Below are 22,506 nucleotides of genomic sequence, written 5' to 3'. Positions count from 1 at the left end.
CTCCTGTCTGCAGATTATCTCTGGCTGTGGTGCTTGTGTGGCAAGCAGCTTCCATTAATAAATTGTAGATATAAGCACAGCCACCACATCACAGCATCTGTGTTCCTCTGTGGTCACCACCATGAGGCACAGGTTACTGTATTCAAAAACACTCAGGGTAAAGTCAGAGGAACAACATTGCTCATTGCAGGATTGAGTCCCAGCACACAGGTTGTGTATTCCATGATGGGTTTTTTTTGTGTAGGTCTAATCTGTGTGGAATGAAGTTGTGCAACTTCTGACACAGTGCTCTCTGCTACCACCTCTGTCCATGGCAGGAACTGTCCAGAGCAGCAGCAAAGCTTTGCTGTTGCTCTGGACAGTTCATGACATGGACAGAGGTGGCAGTAGAGAACACTGTGTCAGACTGGAAAGAATAGACCACTTACTGCAGAACATATAGTAGATGATAAGTACTGCAAGACTTGAGATTTTTTTTTTTCTAAGTAATCTAACAATATACATAACTTTCTGACACCAGGTGATTTAAACACTTTTATTTCACTGGATTACCCCTTTTAAAAGTTCTAAAAGAGGATTTTAATAGTTCAAATGTTTTTATTGGTATGAAAAGAAAATACTTAAGTCATGTGTAATATTAACTGCGAGAAACATGTCCACCACTAGGTGGAAGTGTTGTATTGCACAAAGCTTGATAATAGAGGTCTATGTGACTTATTTATTTAAAACAGCATTCCATGTGGTCAGATGTGGTACTGCTTATTTTACAAAAATACACTAATGATGATAAAAAAAATTAAATAAAAAAAATACAACAGGATACAAAAACAATGCAGGTTCTTTTCTTTTTGCCCTGTAAAGAAGAGGATTCACATGGATTTTGTTTATTACTTTTTGTCAAATAGAAGTCATTTTCAACATGATAGGACATAAAAGGTATAAATAGGCCCACGCTCACTGGATAAAAATAATTCCTTTATGGCTAAAGATAAAAACCCAAAACTAAGGAGTCTAATGTGTGTGTCTATTCTAATGTGGGTTGGTGTTTATTTTGTTCCAAAATATTGTGTGTGATTTATGGCAAAGTTGCACTGTCATAGTAAATACATCTAAATAAAAAAGTCGCAAACAAATTCACCTGGTAATGACCAGACCTAGGCCGCACTGTTGCAAATGATAAATTGGGTGAAAATCTTGGATTATGCAAATTTTGGGGTGACTACTCAAAACAGGCAGATTAAAAAATAGTCCCATCTTAAAAATATTCCAATTATTCACCTAAAAATAAGCACAAAGCCCTTGGAAAATCCCCCCCCCCCCCCCATGACTTTAAAAGGTACTTTTTCTCTAACCTTGAAAGAAAAACTGGATATTTCAACAGAATGCAAAAAATGTAAGACGTTCTGGTCTTGGTTTACACTGTTTTAAAATTGCACACTTTTAGTAAATATGGGCCAATGTATCCTATCAAAACCAATAAATTTATACTCGCAGTACAAATCTTGACCACATGGAGTGCTGCTGGAACACATGACAGTGTGCAGCAGGGAGCACAATGCTCTAGTGCACACCTAGTGGTAAAGATAGTTAGTGCACACAGTGATGCAGTCTGCAGGTTTTCCATGTTTTGGATCTTGTCCATTCTATAGTAACTCTAGGTATGGGAGTTGATATATAACCACTTGTTACGTATGTACTCTGTGGTACAGCTGAATTGGTCATAGAGCCATCTTACTGCTGCCCCCTGCACAGCCATGATTCCCTCCAGAAGCTGACATGTCACCAGACCGTGGATGTTCCCCCTTTATCTGTGAATCTGCATTGAGAGACGGCCTGTACCTATGCCGAGCTATATGCCATGACTTTTAGTAGCTAAAAATTAACCAGCTTCCTTCCTGATGATCAGCTGAGTGGAGCTGTAGGAGGTCTCTTATCTCCTGGGGCAGATGATTCTCCCCATTATCAGCAGGACACTTGTGAATCCAGGCAAGCAGAAGAGGACACCGACTGGCATCTGGCACGTCTTCTGGGGTACCAGACACAAGACATGGTCGCTTTGTGTCATCAGTGCCTTGGTGAGACCTTAGACATGGTCTTGGAGGAGCTTCTTAGGTTTCATGACAACTAAAGAGGAACCTTGGGATGAGGAGGTGACACATACTCCAGGACCATCTGCTTATGCCTTGTGTGGGGAGTAGATTTACCATCTCTGAGGAGTGCCGCTCCACACTGCTGAAAGGATGGTCCTCTAGCTTATGATCTGCCATATAGTGTGCGACCATGTCTCAGCTCTTCTGGTGCAGCCGGCAGACCATGCTGGCAATCATCTTATCGTTGGGATATTTCATGTACCTGTTTATGGGAGCTGTGATGTTCCAGCTGCTGGAGAAACAAGCCGAGGCCAACTCCAGGTACAAGTTCCAGCTGGCCAAGCTAGGATTCCTCCAGAACTACACCTGCCTAGATGCTGGAGCCCTAGAACAATTCGTACAGGTAGGATGACATGTAATAGCCTTGTAACTCTCTGGATGTGAATGTTATAATGGATATCTGCATAGAATCAGACTCTACAGGGCAAAAATAACTAAGTTAGCCAATTGCATGACTTTTAAGTAAATGTTTGTCCTCTATCAGATGTATACATCTAGAGAATACAGTACCCTTCCCATTCTTTGTAATACTGTTTAATGTAATACTGTTGCATGAGGGTGGAGAGAGAACAGCTACAGTATGTTTGAGGACTGCTATAAATCACAATTGTATAGAGGACGGCACTGGGATTCGGCTGCTTCAGGACATTAAACATTTCCTGTAGCTTTGATTTCACAGTTAGCTTATTATACTGCTATATAATAAATGTGATCTTACGTTTCTTGTTCTCTTGCAGACTGCAGCAGATTTTCTTCTAGATTCTCCCTATAATTTTGTGCATTCATTCCTTTACTGAGATACAAGGCTGTTTAGGTCCTTGTAGTTTTCACGTTACATTGAGGCCAGTATCCTGCCGGTAAATGTTCTCCCCAGCGACAGTTCTCTTGCAGACTGCAGCAGGTTTCCTTTAGTATTTTACGTTTTCCTGTATTTATTTCAGCTTTTAACTTCTCATAACTTCTCTTTAAGGATTTATACCAGTGGTGCGTCTAACTTATCTGGAGAATGCTTTTACATTTAGGTGTGTGCATTTTGCCTTCTTGGGGACTTTATTGCCAGAAGTTGAAGGTTTTAGCTCGGGAACAGGCAGAATGTCTCCACTCGATTTAAGGTTCCTCCACGTGGTGTTGTACAGTTACGTCCGCTCTCCCTGGCAGTCACCATTAAAGCTGTGAACTAGAGAAGCAACCAGGATGAGCTGTCTGCATCGTCTCTTTACCATCTCAGCCACAGCCTCATTAACAGTTGTCCTGGGTTTTCCTCTTGACCGGTCCCTTGGTTTTCGAAGCTGGTGGAGTATAGTCTGGATTACACTTGAGCCTATAGTCCACCCCCCAGTCACTGACTTCTCTAATCTCCAGGAGGCGTTGTTTTCTAGTGTCCAGACTGGCACTTTGGTTTTCTTTTTTGTCACCATAGTTTTATTTTTGCTAGGAACTGTCTAAGCCTTGAGGCGTTCACCATCAACAAATACGTGATTTGGAAGGGCACGCTCATGCAAGACTTGGGCTATGCCAAATAACACAGTCTAACATCAAATATAAGTGTGACCCAAATGGTTCATCGTTACCACTAAGTAGGCCTGAAGACATTTTAGAAAGGGAAGTCCCAAAGAGAACCCACAGCTCTGAAACGTCTGTGCAACAAAAATAGGGTGCATTTTAACTAAAACAAATTGTCAATCCATATGCATCCTCCTAGTTTACTGTAGAGATCCCAGGCTTCCCACCAACAGGGATCACCGATCATGACAGTTTGCTAAAACCCCGAAATTCATAGTAATCTCTTCAGGGATCCCTGGAATCATTCCCATACCACTGACCTAAGCCAGACAGCGGCTCTTCCCATGCTCTCCCATATAGCTCAGACATCAAGGATACATATAGATGCTTTCTTCTTCTGTTTTCTAAAAATTAGATATGCAGACAGACTCAACCATCCCTCAAACCTGGATCTATAGTTCAGCAGATCACAGCTCCACACCGCCTACAATTGTGGTGACCCACCAAATGATGTCACTACTGATGGTTGTGTCAGCTCAGCCAAAAGGTGGTAGTGTCGTGACTCGTGACACAAAGGTGTGATGTTGGTACCAGCTTTGTTTTTGGGGCTGGCTGTATTCCCCAAATGGTTGGTGACCTGCCGGGTTGTAGTGGGTCCCTTGGCCTCTGGTGATGGTAGTCCTGAGTGGCAACTGACCCACCCGGACTATCTGTACCGCCACCCACAGAAAGGGGAAAAATAACCCAAGGTGTATGGTGCTGTGTGTATAACAGACTCCCAGTGTTTTAAAAAAAGAACAGCTTTACTGTAAAGTCTTTCAGCAGTACAGTACACTTTTGTAGAATAGATAAATCTTTGGTACAGACTTAATGCTTGAAGAAATACTTTATAGTGAGAAGTTTACTTGTAGTTGTGTTTAGACTGTGTCTGACCATCTTGTACCCTACAGTATCAAGTGAACCATCCTGACAGGGTACTACAAGGCCCAGCTGTGATTTTCTGGGCTTAGCTAAGTGTCTGGGGTGTCCCAGTTACCTGCACTGTGAGATAGGATACGTAGACCTTCTTTACTGTAGCTTTGTCCTAACCAGGCTAGTTCCTCTTGTGTTCAGGATACTGCCCTGTGCTTTTTAGACGTGTTCTCGGCGTGGGTTAGGGTGTTACTGGACTCCTCTCTCTTTAAAGTGCTTAGCACTGTATACTGAACATAGCGGTAGTTCTAAAAGAATTAGTTGTCTCTAGCTGCATCTGTACACACTGGTGTCTGGACAAGACTGACTTTTGTCCCTGTCAGGGGTCCTGGCTTATCTACAGCAGGAACAGTTGTTTTGCATCTTCCCTCTCTGAAAATCTGGTTAGAACTGACTGTGCACTTCCTCCACCAGTGTGTCCTCCTATAGGGGTCTAAAGTGAGCTTCCATGTGAGGGGTGGGGTTAAGTGTGTGTGTGTGTGTGTGTGCAGGAGAAAAGAGATAGGTTAGAAGTAGAAAGCACCTCCTATTGGTTAAGAATAACACATGGGACACATGAAACATTAACCCATTACCTTTCTTCAGTCGTGCAATACATACAAATACAAAAGACTGACATCTAGTGGTCAAACTGCAAACTACTTCATCACCACTTTTAACCTGAAAAGAGGAAGCTTTTTGAGAGGTGCAAAGAGAGACAAAAAACACCTGTGGTGGCATACCACACATTTACCTGTTTCTGGGCACACAGAGAATTTTTACCCCAGAAGAGCACTGACCTGAAAGGTGACCAGTAAATTCCCATCACCACCCCATGCATATCTGCCTAAATAGAGTGGTAGAAATACCAGAAATACCAGAATTTCCAGAAATCAGAAAAAAAATATAGCAAACTAAAAAAAAGAATCAAAATAAAAACTAAACTTGCTTCTCCGCTCCTGATGTCTTAGCTAACTTCCACTGAGTTTCCTGGGCAGAAGGAGGGCCAAAATGTGCTGCACAATTTACCAAAAACTTTTTGCTTCTGCTCTCAAAATCCTGTGGCAGCTGACAGCAAGCCTATGCTATATTTAACAACACTAACTTGCTGTATAGTGAGGGGAATTAGATTCCCAGGGTCTGGTGTGGTGCAACCAGCTTGTGAAATCTATTACAGTAAGCTGGGGATGCATAAAGCATCCCTAGCTTACTGTATGTAAACTAGTTCAGCTGAAAAAAGAACAGCTTGCGGTTCATGTTCGTGCTAATCCTAAATTTCTAACAAATACGAATTCACCAGGTTATTCAAAGCTTCTTCACTTTATACCCCTGACAGCGCTCACCAGGCTGCCTTAATCCGACGCTTTTGATGCTTTGTTGCAGCCAGGTTGTAATAAATAATGTTCCTAGATAAAGAGAATCTGATAGACTGAGCCATTCCTCGCACACAGCGTCCTGTCTCTTTGACATTTCCCTGCAGAGTCTTCACAAAGGTCACTCTGATAAACACAATGGCTGCCAGCAGAGCCCGCCGGGTGCCAGGAGATAATTACCAGAAATCAGGTAGCAACAAATATGTAAACATAAAAGACAAATAAGATTCCGGACCAGGAAAACACAATGAGTCAGAGCTGATCCCGGCCATGAGCAGCGCATTTCACCCCAACATCAAGAAATGCACAATGGTGGACCTAGGGTTACTAACATGAAGGTTAGGGCATGTCTCCTAGAAGTAGGTGAAAAACTCCAACAACTATAGGAATTCTGGCCATACAATGAAAATAATAGTCTACATACATTTGTCTGTGCTACACAGAATAGTAACTAAAGATGAGTCAATGTAGTCCCTGCTCCTGTGCACTGATCAGTGTGGCATACATTATATGCAGTCCCTGCTTCTGTGCACTGATCGGTGAGGCACACATTATATGCAGTCCCTGCTTCTGTGCACTGATTGGTGAGGCACACATTATATGCAGTCCCTGCTCCTGTGCACTGATCGGTGAGGCACACATTATATGCAGTCCCTGCTTCTGTGCACTGATCGGTGAGGCACACATTATATGCAGTCCCTGCTTCTGTGCACTGATTGGTGAGGCACACATTATATGCAGTCCCTGCTTCTGTGCACTGATCGGTGAGGCACACATTATATGCAGTCCCTGCTTCTGTGCACTGATCGGTGAGGCACACATTATATGCAGTCCCTGCTCCTGTGCACTCATGGGTGAGGCACACATTATATGCAGTCCCTGCCCCTGTGCACTGATCGGTGAGGCATACATTATATGCAGTCCCTGCTTCTGTGCACTGATCGGTGAGACACACATATGCAGTCCCTGCTCCTGTGCACTGATTGGTGAGGCACACATATGCAGTCCCTGCTCCTGTGCACTGATCAGTGAGGCATACATTATATGCAGTCCCTGCTTCTGTGCACTGATCGGTGAGACACACATATGCAGTCCCTGCTCCTGTGCACTGATCGGTGAGGCACACATTATATGCAGTCCCTGCTCCTGTGTACTGATCGGTGAGGCACACATTATATGCAGTCCCTGCTCCTGTACACTGATCGGCGAGGTATACATTATACGTAATCCCTGCTCCTGTGCACTGATCGGTGAGGCATACATTATATGCAGTCCCTGCTCCTGTGCACTGATCGGTGAGGCATACATTATATGCAATCCCTGCTCCTGTGCACTGATCGGTGAGGTATACATTATACGTAATCCCTGCTCCTGTGCACTGATCGGTGAGGCACACATTATATGCAGTCCCTGCTCCTGTGCACTGATCGGTGAGGCACACATTATATGCAGTCCCTGCTCCTGTGCACTGATCGGTGAGGCATACATTATATGCAGTCCCTGCTTCTGTGCACTGATCGGTGAGACACACATATGCAGTCCCTGCTCCTGTGCACTGATCGGTGAGGCACACATTATATGCAGTCCCTGCTCCTGTGCACTGATCGGTGAGGTATACATTATACCTAATCCCTGCTCCTGTGCACTGATCGGTGAGGCATACATTATATGCAATCCCTGCTCCTGTGCACTGATCGGTGAGGTATACATTATACGTAATCCCTGCTCCTGTGCACTTTTCAGCAATGCTCCCAAAACAAATAAGATTTAAAAGCATCAGAATTTTTGGAAGGGGAAGATGCAAGATCAATTTGTGATTCATCTGTAATATTACCGACACCCAGCCTAAAGCACCGAGGGAAATTAACATAGCTATTAACCCCTTCATTATCCTAGACCAGAAGTGCTTGATACTCACCCACTGGTGCAGAAAATTTTCTTTATTCCCCAAAACCACTGCTCAGCCTCTGATACTTTATGGTGGTCTGGTCATTTTAGAGAAAAGGTGGGGGAAAGGGTGCAACAGAGCATCAGGCAAGACAAAAGCACTGAGAACAGCATTGTTATCCTCTTAAATAGAATAAGGAACCAGTAATGAAGACATGGGGGTAGTGTGTGTGTGTGTGAGTGTGTGTGTGCGGGGGGGGGGGGGGGTGGAGGCAGTGACAGCAGCCCCATCTTGACTTTTGCTGCTCACTTTACATGACCCCGCTGCTGCAAGAAGATTGACCAGACTCATGTTCACCATGAAACGGGACAGATCTCCGCTTGTGACTTCTCTTTTGCCGTTAACAGATCATCACAGAGGCCTGGGAGAAGGGCCTAAACCCTAAAGGGAACGCCAGCAACCCCAGTAACTGGGACTTCAGCAACTCCTTCTTCTTTGCTGGAACCGTCATCACTACGATAGGTAAATTTACCCGACATTGGACGCGAATGTCCCAATGGTCTCTTAAAGGGATGTTTCACTTTTAGGCCACTGTACAGAGAAATGTTAAATGTACTTCCAATGCTAACCTACTTGTTGATGGTTTCCAAAGAGCAACTGATATGTCTACAGAGTGGGGTTTGAATTAAAAAAAAAAATTGCTGTATATAGATCCTTTAAAGTGTACCTTTTTTTAACATGTCATAGAGAAAGTTTTTAAATAGAGAGAGTATTCAAACCAGTACAGACCATGAGAATGAGCTGGAAGAAGACCGTACTAAGCTTGGTCCTCTCCCGGCTCTGTGTCTCGTGATGAGTCAGGCTCCTAATTTAAGTCTATGGAGCCCGACTCTTCTTTTCTGTCACAGCGCGGTCCCCTCCCTCTCGTTCTCACAATCGGTACAGGTCTGAGTGTTCAGACCCAAACTGATCAAAACTTTTGACATGTCTCTATGAAATGGCAAAAGGTTTTTATAATGCGAGGTAGGAAGCATTCACACGATCTCTGTAAACTGTCCGAAGCACGGGTGGTGGCCTGTGGACTAAATCTCGGAGCTCCCCGCATCATGATTATATATCATATTATAAGTGGTGTACCCCAAGGGTCAGTACTGGGTCCCCTTCTGTTTAACTTGTTTATTAATGATGTTGAGAATGAAATTAAAAACAACGTTTCTATCTTTGCAGATGACACCAAGCTTTGTAGTACAGTCTATGAAGGATGTGCAGATGTTACATAATGACTTGGGCGTCCACTTGGCAAATGAGGTTTAATGTGGATAAATGTAAAGTTATGCACCTGGGTACTAATAACCCACATGCATCATATGTCAGGGGGAGTTAGGGGCCCATTCCAGGGAGCGATAATCGATCAGTGGAATAGAGAAAACGATCAGCCGATGATCGTGTCATCAGCTGATCGATGATTTTAGGTTTGGGCCTAAATAAACTGTCACCCACAGTGCATCGCCACGTGGAATAGCGATGCGCGGCAGGTGACCGATGATTCAAGCAGCATACATTACCTAGCAGGGCTTCTCCTCCGCTCCGTCTTAGTCCCGGTCCCACGCGCAGCAGCAGCTTCGGTGCCGCCTGACTGAGCTGTTGGCGGTCCCAGCCTGTGATTGGCTGAGTGGTCTGACAGCTCAGTCAGGCCGCTCCGGAGTTGATGCTGCGAGCAGGACAGGGATGAAGACTGAGCGGAGGAGAAGCCCTGCTAGGTAATGTATGCTGCAAGGACATCGGTAACGATGTCGCTGCAGCCCTCGCTAAACCATCATCGGGAATAGGGCCCTTACTCTGGGAGAGTCCCTGATAGAGAAGAATCTGGGTGTACTCATAGATAATAAACTACAGAACAGCACACAATGTCAGTAAGCTGCTTCTAAGGCCAGCAGGATATTGTCATGTATAAAAAAGGCCTGGACTCTTGGGACAGGGATATAATATTACCGCTTTATAAAGCTTTGGTGCGGCCTCATCTGGAGTATGCCGTCCAGTTTTGGAATCCGAAAAGATGTCCTAGAGCTGAAAAGGGTACAAAAATGGGCAACTAAACTAATAAGGGGAATGGAGCATCTTAGTTATGAGGAGAGATTAAAATAATTAAATTTGTTTAGTCTGGAGAAGAGACGTTTAAGGGGAGATATGATTATTTAAATATATAAATGGCCTCTACAAGAAATAGGGGGAAAAGATGTTTTAGGTAAAACCCCCTCAAAGGACAAGAGGGCACTGCCTCCGCCTGGAGAGACAAGAGGGCACTGCCTCCGCCTGGAGAGACAAGGGGGCACTGCCTCCGCCTGGAGAAAAAAAGGTTCAACCTCCGGAGGCGACAAGTCTTCTTTACCATGAGAACAGTGAATCTGTGGAACAGTCACCCCAGGATCTGGTCACAGCAAAAACAGTAGAGGGCTTCAAAAGCGGCCTAGACAAGTTCTTAGAGAAAAATAATATAAATGCATATGTATTAGAGATGAGCGAATCTCGAGCATGCTCGAGTCAATCCGAACCCGATCGTTCAGCATTTGATTAGTGGCAGCTGCTGAAGTTGGATAAAGCTCTAAGGTTGTCTGGAAAAAATGGATACAGCCAATGACTATATCCATGTTTTCCACATAGCCTTAGGGCTTTATCCAACTTCAGCAGCCACCGCTAATCAAATGCTGAACGCTCGGGTTCGGATGGACTCCAGCATGCTCCAGGTTTGCTCATCTCTAATATGTATATAACCTATAATCATCCGCTTCCCTTCCCTGTATCCATCCCCTTTTTGGTTGAACTTTATGGAAATGCATCTTTTTTTCAACCGTATAAACTATGTAACTATGATTAATTATGATGTCGGGGGCTCCATCAGATTATGGAGATTGTGTCTATGCCCCCTTACACTTTAATAGGCAGTGCTTCCCTTAAAGGGGCCATTCCAAAAATAACTTTTATGATATATTAACCATTAATAACCCCAGATAGAGCAGTAGGCTCATTATTTAGATGCTGTGCTCTGTAATAATCCTTCTCGTTTCCCTCCCAATCTCCAGGTTATGGTCACTTGTACCCGAGCACGACGGCCGGTCAGGTGTTCTGTGTGTTTTACGCTCTCTTCGGGATCCCACTCAATGTGGCATTCCTGAATCAGATTGGTAAAGGCCTAAATCCCCATCTCATCAACCTCAGCAGGTGCTCGAAAGACGCAGAAGGCTCAGGGGTAAAGCACCTTGTATATCTCATATATCTTATATGTGAAATGACTCCTAGAGAGGGGCACCGATCCTGCGGCCATGTGCTAATAACCAACAGACGGTAGAAGAGGGGGAAGAGAGCAACCCTGCAGAATCAGATTGTTTGTAGTCTGTAACCATGGAGACACATAGGTCTGCATAGAAGCTGTACACACAAAACTGTAGAACTTGATTTTCTTAAATGCTTGTATAAGTGCGCACATCCAACAAGCCGATGTGACCTATGGCGATGGTAACCATATGCTTCTACTCTCAGGTAATCAAGGTGATAATAATGGTCCTGTTACTCACCACCGGCTCGCTGCTCGTCCTCGTCTTTCCCCCCATGATCTTCAGCTACGTGGAGGGGTGGAGCTACGGAGAGGGATTCTACTTTGCCTTCATTACACTCAGCACCATTGGGTTTGGAGATTACGTGCTAGGTAACTGTACCAAAGAGTATTACTACAGCTCAGCAGATTTTGCGGAGACACTGATCTAGCAGGGACTGCCAGGGATTGCAGACTAGGGATTCTAGAAGGATTCTGCAGTTTTGGATGTGACTGGAGTTTTGGCTGCCAGTGACTGGGATCCTATATAGAGTCCACTGGGAGAACAGAACAACTTAACGACTTTTTGAGGTATAAATAATGTTTTGAAAGTATCTTTATAATTTTTCAGTAGGAATTCAGAATTGGGTTTAGATTTTAGGGGTAAAATGTTTATTGCATTTACCAAGTGTTAAAAATCTCATGGCATCTTCATTAGGTGGCTTATTAAAATCACAGTGATACTAAATATATGTATATATTTTTTTGTTTTGTTTTTTTTTGTTTTTATTTAGGAACTGGGACAAAAAAAAACAATTCCAGAACTATATATTTTTTATAATGGGAGACAAATTACAACAACATTTTTTTGTTTTTAATCCTGGGTTGTTTTGGGTTACGGTCATTGCCTTGAGTGAATGCTAGACATCCTTCAGTGCAGCAGACTGTGCACCAGCAGGGGGAGCCATGAGATGTGAAGTTCTAGCTAGGAGAAGATAAAACTTCACTTGTGTCTTCAGTTTTAGATGTGACTTGAATATAAGACATGATGCAAAATAATAATGAATGAAGTTTTCTCATCTCCTCCAGGAACTGATCCTAGCAAGCACTACATCTCCATCTACCGGAGCCTGGCTGCACTATGGATCATCTTCGGCTTGGCATGGCTTGCCATGGTCCTTAATTTAGCAGCAGAGATGGTGGAGAAATTAATCCACCGGAGGATGCACAAAAGTCATGTCGCCAAGGAGGAAGTGGCCGTGAAGAAGACAGAGGAACGAAGCGTGCAGTGCAGGGTCCAAATCTAGGGTCTCCATGGGGCGGTCTGCCTTCACTATGGCCATATGGAGACACAGGATAATGTTACATTCAGTGTACAGAACCAGCGTGGGCCATTATCATAGGAGATTATCTACTCAGAAGTGGCTTCACCATTTGATGGCATCATATACGATGCATATACACTGGAGTTATGGAAAAACTCTGATCTCAAATAATGAGATTATCCAGGCCTCATAATGCAGTCTCTAGGGCCAGACTACCCATTACTCTACCAATGGAAACCATGGACCCTATGGAGAATGCTGGGTCATGCATTTGGATTCGAGCTTGAGGTTAAGACGTACTTCCTGGGGCCTCCGACACCATAGACGACTAACTTGCAGCTGTTCTTAAAGGGAACCTGTCACCAGAGAATAAAGAGAAATGCTCAACTGATGGTCATAGTGAAACTTCCCGAGCCCTCCATGCCCAGAAGTAATGCCCACCAGGCATCTCAAAAAGAACCTCTTGCATTACCACCTTTTCCAGGTTGGTGTCAGCCAATCACTAAAGCCAAAAAGTTCACATGAGTTTCTTAAGCTCCTGATTTCTCAGAAACAAGAAGAGCCTGATGTTTAGGATGTTGACAGACGACTCTACTTGTCAATTGTTGGTCTTTTAGGGCGTCACTTATTGTACCTGATGAATTTCTCTAGACCAGTGTCCCCCTCCACCTGTGGCTCTCCTGCTGTTGTAAAACCACAACTCCCATCATGCCCTGAAAAGAACTGTTGCAAAACAGGAGAACACAGTTATAATGAAGTTTCCTACTTCCTTATGCAAAGGCTTAGACACTGTTTATCACATGATATGTTCTGTGCAGCCTCTATGTGTAGCTGTCTTTTCAAAAGCGTTTTATAAACCTGCTTTGTTTTGGTAGATTAACCCTTCAGAGAGGTGACAGGTGAGGTTAGTGACGTCACTGCTGTTATTGAGCCTTCTTCATTGTGCGTAGATATTTCTAACTATATTTCGCACATAGGAACTTCTCTTACTTTTCTGAACAATTATAGCGCAGCACGTACTCCACTCTGCTATGCCATGAAATAGCTTTTATGAAAGTGCAGATTAGACCATTGTAACATTAAAAAAGCGGCACTGGTCTAAGCAGTGAATTGCTGCAAGGACAGCTTCCCAGAACTCTAACCATGAAGCATGGATTTACCTTTTAAGCACAGTGTAGACCCTCTGGAGAAGTCACATAGGACCACAGTATGCAGCACAGCACCTGCACTAGCTAAGCCCCACCCTCACTTCCTACATTCAGTCTTGTGCTCTTAGCTGCTGGATAACAAAAGGCAGTGGACAGCAGTTTTCAGGAAAGGAAGACCCCTGGTGACCAAGACTTAAGAGGGTTTTTTTTGGGGGGTAAGGCGTCTTTTTGCTAAATGGCCCCCATCCACCTTAGTCAGCTAAGGCCATTGGTGGCGATGGGTTCATCCAACTTTAGTATAATGTGTATGGGCACCTTAAATGTCTTATTCAATGCGAACGTTTTGCGAACGAGCAACGATAAAAATAGGTCCAGGTCTTATAAAGCGATCAACGATTTCTCGTTCGGTCGTTAATCGTTAACTGCATTTCAACCGAACGATTATCGTTTAGATTCGAATGATTTAACGATAATCTGAACGATAATCGTCCGGTGGAATAGGGCCCATAGAGATGATCGAAAATCGGGAAGTCTTAGGTTTGATCGATCTCGAACCTTCAGCATTTGATTCCCGCTGCCTTCCCATTCCATGGGGAAGGTGGAGACAGCCCGAGTACCGCCTGGAAAACAGGGATACAGCCTAGGTAATAGGCTGTATCCCTGTTTTCCAGGCAGTATTCGGGCAGTCTCCACCTTCACCACAGAATAAGGCAGCGGGAATCAAATGCTGAAGGTTCGAGTTCGATCGAACATAAGTTTTCCCGATTTTCGATCATCTCTAGTCACAATGTATCAGTGAAGGCAATCCCATATGTCCTAAACACAGCAGCACCAACCTCTCTTCGATCCAGGACTTCAGGCTGACAGCTCGTCTGCACAGATACATTGTGACAAATCCTCAGTTGTGTGAGCAGGACTACAGTCCATCAGATTGGGGTTTTCAGCTATGACAAAGTCTCGATGCGTTTCTCTCACAATATCAGGAGACCCAGAGATCCAAGGCCAAATGGCCAGTGCCCTATGCATACTTGTACAAGTAACAGTAACAACCTGTGAAATGATGCCAGTATGTAAATATGATGGTCACAATAGACACAAAGATAAATGATGTACTTATTGCCTGAGCCCCTCACACACTCCTGTATCCTGTCCAGGAGATGCCAGGCTGCAGCCTAAGGCTGGGTTCACACTACGTATATTTCAGTCAGTATTGTGGTCCTCATATTGCAACCAAAACCAGGAGTGGATTAAAAACACAGAAAGGATCTGTTCACACAATGGTGAAATTGAGTGGATGGCCGCCATTTAACAGTAAATAACGGCCATTATTTCAAGCCGTTGTTTTAAAATAACAGCAAATATTTGCCATTGAATGGCGGCCATCCACTCAATTTCACCATTGTGTGAACAGATCCTTTCTGTGTTTTTAATCCACTCCTGGTTTTGGTTGCAATATAAGAACCACAATACTGACTGAAATATACGTAGTGTGAACCCAGCCTAAGAAGGTTTAACTGCTGTGGCTTCCAGCGGTCTATGAGGCGTATCCGGAGCAGTGTGATAGCATCACCGCTTCCCAATGTGTTCTATACTGACCTGCAGTACGGTGGCCGTGTTGGGACAATGTCTGCACATGCGTAGTGTTTGGAGGAGTCTGAATTAAAAAAAAAAAAATCAGTGAAGACAAATCATATGCATCTCCAAGGTAAGTATGTAATGGTAAACGCTCTGCAGATACCAGTAAAGTCCAGTAAAGTGACCTTATACTAACATTGATGTGTATGACCTCCCTATTAAACATGATCTGTTCTGTAACCTCTCTAATATGTATTAGAATCTAATTCATTTTAAATATATTGGTATCTGCTGAGCGTTTACCATTACATACTTACCTTGGAGATGCATATACTTTGTCTTCACAGATGATTCAGACTCCTCCGCACACTAGACGTGTGCAGACATTGTCCCAACAGGGCAACCGTACTGCAGGTCAGTATAGAAAACATTGGGAAGCGGTGATGCTATCACACCGCTCCCGATACCTGACGCTGGCTCATAAACCGCTGGAAGCCACAGCAGCTAAACCTTCTTAGGCTGCAGCCTGGCATCTCCTGGACAGGACACAGGATTGTGTCAGGGGCTCAAATGAGCTCGGGCAATAAGTACACCATTTATCTTTGCGTCTATCGTGACCATCATTATCTGATTTGTGTATTTACATACTGGCATCATTTCACTCGCTGTTCCTATCTGTGCATGCTTGTCTGTAGCTTATGGGGGGGGGGGGGAGGAGAAGGCATGTATGCTGCAGCAGCTCAGCATCGCCTTCTTGACACTTGGGCTCTAAACATGATCTAGAGCTGATAGATTCCCTTTAAGTATACATGTTATCATTGACAATTGCTTTTAAAGGCATGTTACATTGGTTTCATACTTATGAATGTAAACAACAACATTTCCATTCTCTGACAGCAAGCACAGATGCTGAGAGCGGAGGAACCGAAACAAAATATATTATAAAGTTACAGAACTTTTCATTGTCAAAGTGTTTCACATACATATTAACATAGTTACTGGCGCCCCCTGTGCAGAAACAAGAGGGTGCACGGATTCCAGAGCAGAGGCCAATCGTGATATCCAAACAATAGTGATGAGGTGAAGATCTCCAGCAATCCGGGTAAGTATAAAACCGATCCTTTATTTCATATTATACAAAAAGATAAAACTGCATGTGGAAGGCCTGTCCACCAACATGCCAATGGACCTCGGTTTTATACTTTGAATGCTGGAGATCTTCACTTCATCACTCCTGTATGATGATGCTGGTTGACGATTGTCCCCCTTCCCCCCAACCTATCAATGCTGCAGTTATAGTGCAACATTGGGGCCACAAGAGGAGAAAATAAGTTATCTGGGAATTGGTATCTGGGAAATACTTTTTATGCATAGTAATGATCATGTTGATGAAACAAAGAAAAAAGCCTATACTCACCTTTCCCTGCTCCTCTGCCGCTGCCATCCCGACAGAAAGTAGTCCCTCTGTGCAGCACTTTCAGGTGTTGATGTCAGCACAAGAAACTGCCCATTCAGCCAATCACCAGCTGAGGTGGGACACTGGGTCAAGGCACAGCACCACTCCTCTGTTCTGACACCAACGCCAGTACTGCACAGCGGGACAAGACTTCGCCAGGACGGCAGTAGTCGGGGAACTGGGAAGGTGAGTATAGGTTTTATTCTTGTTTCTATCAATCTGATTATAATTATGCATCAGAAATACTCTTTTAAATATACATACATAACTTAGCACAGTTCTGATAAACTCTTTTCCATATGGCTCCTCCTGAGCCTCACTTGTGAGGGGAGGAAAGGGGTTAAATTACAGCATTTCGGCCCATCGAAGTAAATGGAAAGGTAAAGCAATCTGCTGGGAGATAAGAGGGAGACAAACATTACAAGACATCTGCTGATCCCTGATAATCTGTGCTGTTCACTGCCCCATATTTGTCTTCTAGCACATTCATTACTTTGATACTTCCTGCGCCAAACACCCATCACACCATTAATAGACGAGGCCACCATCAATCACTAGAGGAGGTGACACTGAGCAGCTAATGTACTGCAGCTAGCTGAGTAAAGCAGAACCTGCACAGAAAGAAACCTGCAATGATACAGCCGAGCGCCCTGATGACAGAGCGGAGCAGAGCACCTCCCAATGATACAGCCAAGCACCCTTAACAACATAACCAAGTCCCCCCCCCCCCAATAACACAGCAGAGTACCCCAAGCTGAGACATAGAGCTTAGTGTGGTACTCGGCCAGTAGTTGAGCTGACAGTTAAGCCAATTCTGTGGCGTACGGCTAGGGATGTTAGTTGTTGTGATGCCAGTGTGTGTGATGTTTGTACAGGTGTAATGTTGGTACCTGCTTTGTAGATGGCTGGTTTGTGTCCCCAAGATGGTCGGTAACCTGACAGGTTGTAGTGGGTCCCTTGGCCTCTTGTCACGGTAGTCCAGAGTGGCAACTGACCCACCCGGACTATCGGTACCACCACCTACAGAAAGGGAAAAAATAATCCAAGGTGTGCGGTTTGTGTGTATGGGTGCTGGTGCGTACAGAATATGACAGTGATGTTAAAATAGAACAGCTTTACTGGCAAGTTCTTCAGTAATACAATACACTTTTGCAGAATAGATAAATCTTTGACACAGACTTTAGTGCTTAAACATGTTGTATTTTAAGAAGGTGCTTGAGTAGTAATATAGAAGAGAGGTAGTTGTAGCGGTGCTTAAGGAGTAGAGGAGAGGAGGAGTTTGTCAGAGGAGCCCCGCCCTAATGTAGCTGTGTACTCTGCCGGAACTTGAAGATATACTTTTACTTGTAGTTGTGTTTAGACTTTGGTCTGACCACCTTCTGCCCTACAGTGTGGAGCTACCCGTCCTGTCAGGGAACTACAAGCCCCAGCCGTGGTTATCTGGGCGTAGCTAAGTGTCCGGGGGTGTCCCAGTTACCTGCACGGCGAGATAGGATACGTAGACCTTTTTTACGGTAGCTTTGTCCTATCCAGGCTAGTTCCCCTTGTACTCAGGATACTGCCCTGCTCTTTGTAGACGTGTTCTCGGCGTGGGTCAGGGTGTTTATTTAGCACTGCATAGTAGATATAGTAAAAATACTGAATGAACTGGTTGTCTCTAGCTGCATCTGTACACTGCTATGTCTAGACTAGACTGCCTTGTTGTCCCCGACAGGGGTCCTGGCATCAGCCAGGCCCTGGCTTAACTACTGCAGGAACAGCTGTTTTTTCGTGCTCCCTCTCTGAGAATCTGGTTAAGACTGACTGTGCACTTTCTCCACCAGTGTCTCCTCCTACAGGGGCCTAAAGTGAGCTTCCCTGTGAGTGGTGGGGCTGACTGTGTGCAAAAGACAGCAGAGAAAAGATTGGTTAGAAGTAGAGAGCAACTCCTATTGGTCAATAATAACACATGGTACAGAACAGTAAACCCATTAACTACAGCTGTGCATAGAAATACATAGACAATACTGACACATAGTGGTGAAACTTTAGAATACCTCACTCACCACTTAACCTGAAAGAAGGAGCTTTTTGAGAGGTACACAGGAGAGGAAAAAACACCAGTGGTGGGACACCACATTAGCACCCCCCAACTACATAGCAGAGCGCCCTCAATTGAACAGCTAAGTGACCTCAACAACACAGCACATCACTTCCAATTGACACAGTCCCCAAGAACACAGCTGAGCACCCCCAGTAAAACAACCAAAGTTCCCTATATAACAGAACTGAGCACCTCAAATGACAGCTGAGCGCCTCCCACAACACAACAACCAAGTTCCCTCAACAACATAGCAGAGCACTCCCTAATGACACTGCTTAAGGTACTATTACACGGAACGATAATCGGCCGAATCGACCCTATGCGGCCGACTATCGCTCTGTGTAATAAAAACAACGATCAGCCGATGATCGCTGTCATCGGCTAATCGTTAATATAGGTTCAGACCTATAATTGTCGGCCACCGACTGCGCACCGCTACGAGTAACAGCGGTGCGCAGCCAGCGGCTAACGATTTGCAAAATCGTTACTAATGTCCTTGCAGTGCTTGCTAAACTGGTATACATTACCTATCCATGGTCCAGGGCTCCTCCTACTCCTCTTCTCCCCGGGTCCCACGCGCTGCAGTCTTAACTGGTGGCAGCTGAGCCAATCACAGGCAGGGACCGCCGCAGCCAGTGATTGGCTGAGGGGCCTGTTAGCTAAGACAGGCCGCTCTGAAGCTGCAGCGTGGGGGACCCAGGGAGAAGAGGAGCAGCAGCAGCCCTGGAGCCTGGATAGGTAATGTATACCAGTTTAGCAAGGGCTGCAAGGACATCGGTAACCATGTCCCTGAAGCCCTTGTTAAACGATTATCGGGCCGTGGAATAGGCCCGTCTAATAGTACCCTTAGGAACCCTTATGCCAGTTGTGTGCCCCGTAACAATGCAGTTGCACACCACCCAATGAGTCAGCCGCCCCCCCAAGTTATACTGCTGAGTACCCCCAATGCTGAGTACCCCAGTGGCACAGCTGAGCACCTCCCAACAAAACACCTAAATGTCCCCAACAATGGAGTTGCACCCCAACCCCCCCAATGACACTACCAAGTGCCCCCAACAACACAGCAGGGCCCCCCAATGAAAAGCTTAGCAACCCCAATGGCACAGCACAGTACAGACAAGTGCAACAACGCAGCAAAACACTCCCCCAAATGATACTGCTGAGTAGCCCCAATAACACAGCAGAGAACATATCCAACTAACCCCAGTGACACAATTACTACCCGATGACCCAGACGAGTTCCCCACACCAATGCATTTGCACCCCCCCCCATGACAAACACAAGCACCCTGCAACAACATCAAGCACGTCCCAATGATACAGCCAAGAGCTCCCAAATAACACAGTCAAGCATTCCCCATGACATAACCGAGTGCCCCCCAATGACACAGCTGAGCTCCACCCAAGAAGAGATCACGTCATCCACTGGTGTCCAGAAAAGAAGATAAAGTATCTAAACGCATGATCCATCCAGAAATGTCTGCTCCTCTACCACATTATAATCCTCCGAGGAGTTTATATTCCGGATATTTCTACTTCTGTTCATTTTTTTAAAAAAATCATTACAGATAAACCAAGATTATAAAACCTGAAGGAGGAGGGAGTGCTGCACTGCACTGCACCAACCCGAGCTACAGGAGAAAGGGACGTCACAGCTGTCCAACCAACACAACTCCAGTATTAGGATATAGTTACATCACGAGGGTGTGGGGGCAGGGCTGGACCCCCCTCTATGAAACTGAGACCCTCACAAACCGCAAAGCAACCCCCTACCACGTGGTACCTGCACTGGCATCCATTATGTCCGTCTATAATGCTACAAGTCTACCTACAGCTTATTGTATCATCAAGGATATTACTATGAACCCACTAGATGTTGGATATTATTACTATTAACCCACTAGACACCAGGGACATTATTACTATTAACCCACTAGACACCAGGGACATTATTACTATTAACCCACTAGACACCAGGGATATAATTACTATTAATCCACTAGACACCTGGGATATAATTACTATTAATCCACTAGACACCAGGGATTCAATTACTATTAACACATTTGACACCAAGGATATTATTACTATGAAACTACTAGACACCAGCGATATAATTACTGTTACCCACTAGAACACCAGGGATAGTATTACTAATAATTCACTAGACACTAGGGATACAATCATTATTAATCTATTATTACAATGAACCTACTAGACACCAGTGATATTATAATTATTGTTAACCCACTAGACATCAGGGATATAGTTACTATAACCTACTAGACACCAGGGATACAATTACTATTAACCCACTAGACACCAGGACATTTTTACTGATAAGCCATTAGACACCAGACACATTATTACTAGTAGCCCACTAAACACAAGGGATATTATTACTATTAACCCACTTGACACCAAGGATATCATTACTACTGACCCCCGTGACACCAAGGATATAATAAATGTAAACATACTAGTTGCCAAGGATACAACTACTATTAACCCACTATATACCAGAGATAATATTAGTATGATACTACCAGACACCAGGGATATTATTACAATTAGCCCAGTAGATACCAGGGATTTTATTCCCATTAACTCACTAGACACCAGGGACATTTTACTGTTAAGCCATTAGACATCAGGAACATTATTACTGGTAACCCACTAAATACGCGGGTTATTATTAACCCATTCAATACCAAGGATAGAATTACCATTAATCCACTAGATACCAGTGATATTATTACTACTAACCCACTAGACAACATCAATATCATTACAATTAAACCACTAGACACCAGGGATACAATTACTTTGAAACCACTAGACACCAGGGATACAATTACTATGAACCCATTAGACAACAGGGATACAATTACTATTAACCAATTTGACACCAAGGATAATATTACTATGAACCTACAAGACACCAGGGATAATATTACGATTTACCAACTAGACACCACAGATACAATTAATATAACCCACTAGACACCAGGGATATAATTACTTTAACCCACTTGACACTAGGGATATAATTACTGTAACCTACTAGACACCACAGATATTACTATTGACCCACTACACAACAGGGATATTATTACTATCATCCACGTGATACCAGGGATGTTATTACTGTCCACTAGACATGAGTAATAATATTACTATTATTAACCTACTGCACAATAGGGAGATTACTATTAACCTACTAGTCACCAGGGATATAATTACAATTAACCTATTCTAGTGTAGTCCTGGTGTCTAACCAGGGATATGATGAGGATGATGATGATGATTATTATTGTATGAATTATTATTATATAAGCTGGTAGTAGGGGCTGCAGTGATTTCAGCATATTACAGGCTCCGTTCTTCTGCTCTTTATATGTTATATGTTTCGGAGTGCAGTTATTATCATCCGTTCTTGCATCATCTATGTGTATATCAGTGAGCTAGTGATGATTGTCAGGACCACCAGCCATCTGTATACATAAGCAGGATGTAAAGTTTAGAGAAGAAGAAGAGGGGGCTGTAGTGGGACATGGATGTCGGGTGAGAAGGGCAGATAAGAGGATGGGGCTCTCCACAATCATCATAGCATCATCCTCCTCATACAGTAAACTCCGCAGGAAAGACCACATTCCTTTCACTTCAGCTTTCTGTGTTTGTGAGGCCCCAAACCCAAAGCTTCTAAAGGGGAACTACCAGGGGAGAACTGTGCAACAGCCCCTG

The 22,506-nt window shown here is 44.2% G+C and overlaps 1 protein-coding gene across 1 annotated transcript; it reads left to right on the top strand.

Moving 5' to 3' along the window:
* Positions 1-1,858: 1,858 nt before the first annotated feature.
* Positions 1,859-13,972, top strand: LOC138773809 (potassium channel subfamily K member 16-like). The gene is made up of 5 exons (XM_069954210.1): positions 1,859-2,493; positions 8,273-8,387; positions 10,946-11,112; positions 11,403-11,568; positions 12,265-13,972. Exons 1-5 carry the CDS (start codon positions 2,281-2,283, stop codon positions 12,480-12,482), a joined length of 879 nt encoding a protein of 292 aa, XP_069810311.1. The 5' UTR covers positions 1,859-2,280; the 3' UTR covers positions 12,483-13,972.
* Positions 13,973-22,506: the final 8,534 nt, after the last annotated feature.

Source organism: Dendropsophus ebraccatus, chromosome 15 (genome assembly GCF_027789765.1).
Source record: "Dendropsophus ebraccatus isolate aDenEbr1 chromosome 15, aDenEbr1.pat, whole genome shotgun sequence".
In the NCBI taxonomy this organism is placed as follows: domain Eukaryota; kingdom Metazoa; phylum Chordata; class Amphibia; order Anura; family Hylidae; genus Dendropsophus; species Dendropsophus ebraccatus.
Note: the sequence above shows the minus strand (reverse complement) of the source record. Positions and strands in the feature narration are given on the sequence as shown.

Excerpts from the sequence above, each read along its gene's own strand:
- LOC138773809 (XM_069954210.1), top strand. The coding sequence starts at position 2,281 with ATGTCTCAGCTCTTCTGGTGCAGCCGGCAGACCATGCTGGCAATCATC. Across the intron at positions 11,113-11,402 it reads AAGACGCAGAAGGCTCAGGG|GTAATCAAGGTGATAATAAT; the intron begins GTAAAGCACCTT and ends TTCTACTCTCAG. Across the intron at positions 11,569-12,264 it reads GTTTGGAGATTACGTGCTAG|GAACTGATCCTAGCAAGCAC; the intron begins GTAACTGTACCA and ends CATCTCCTCCAG.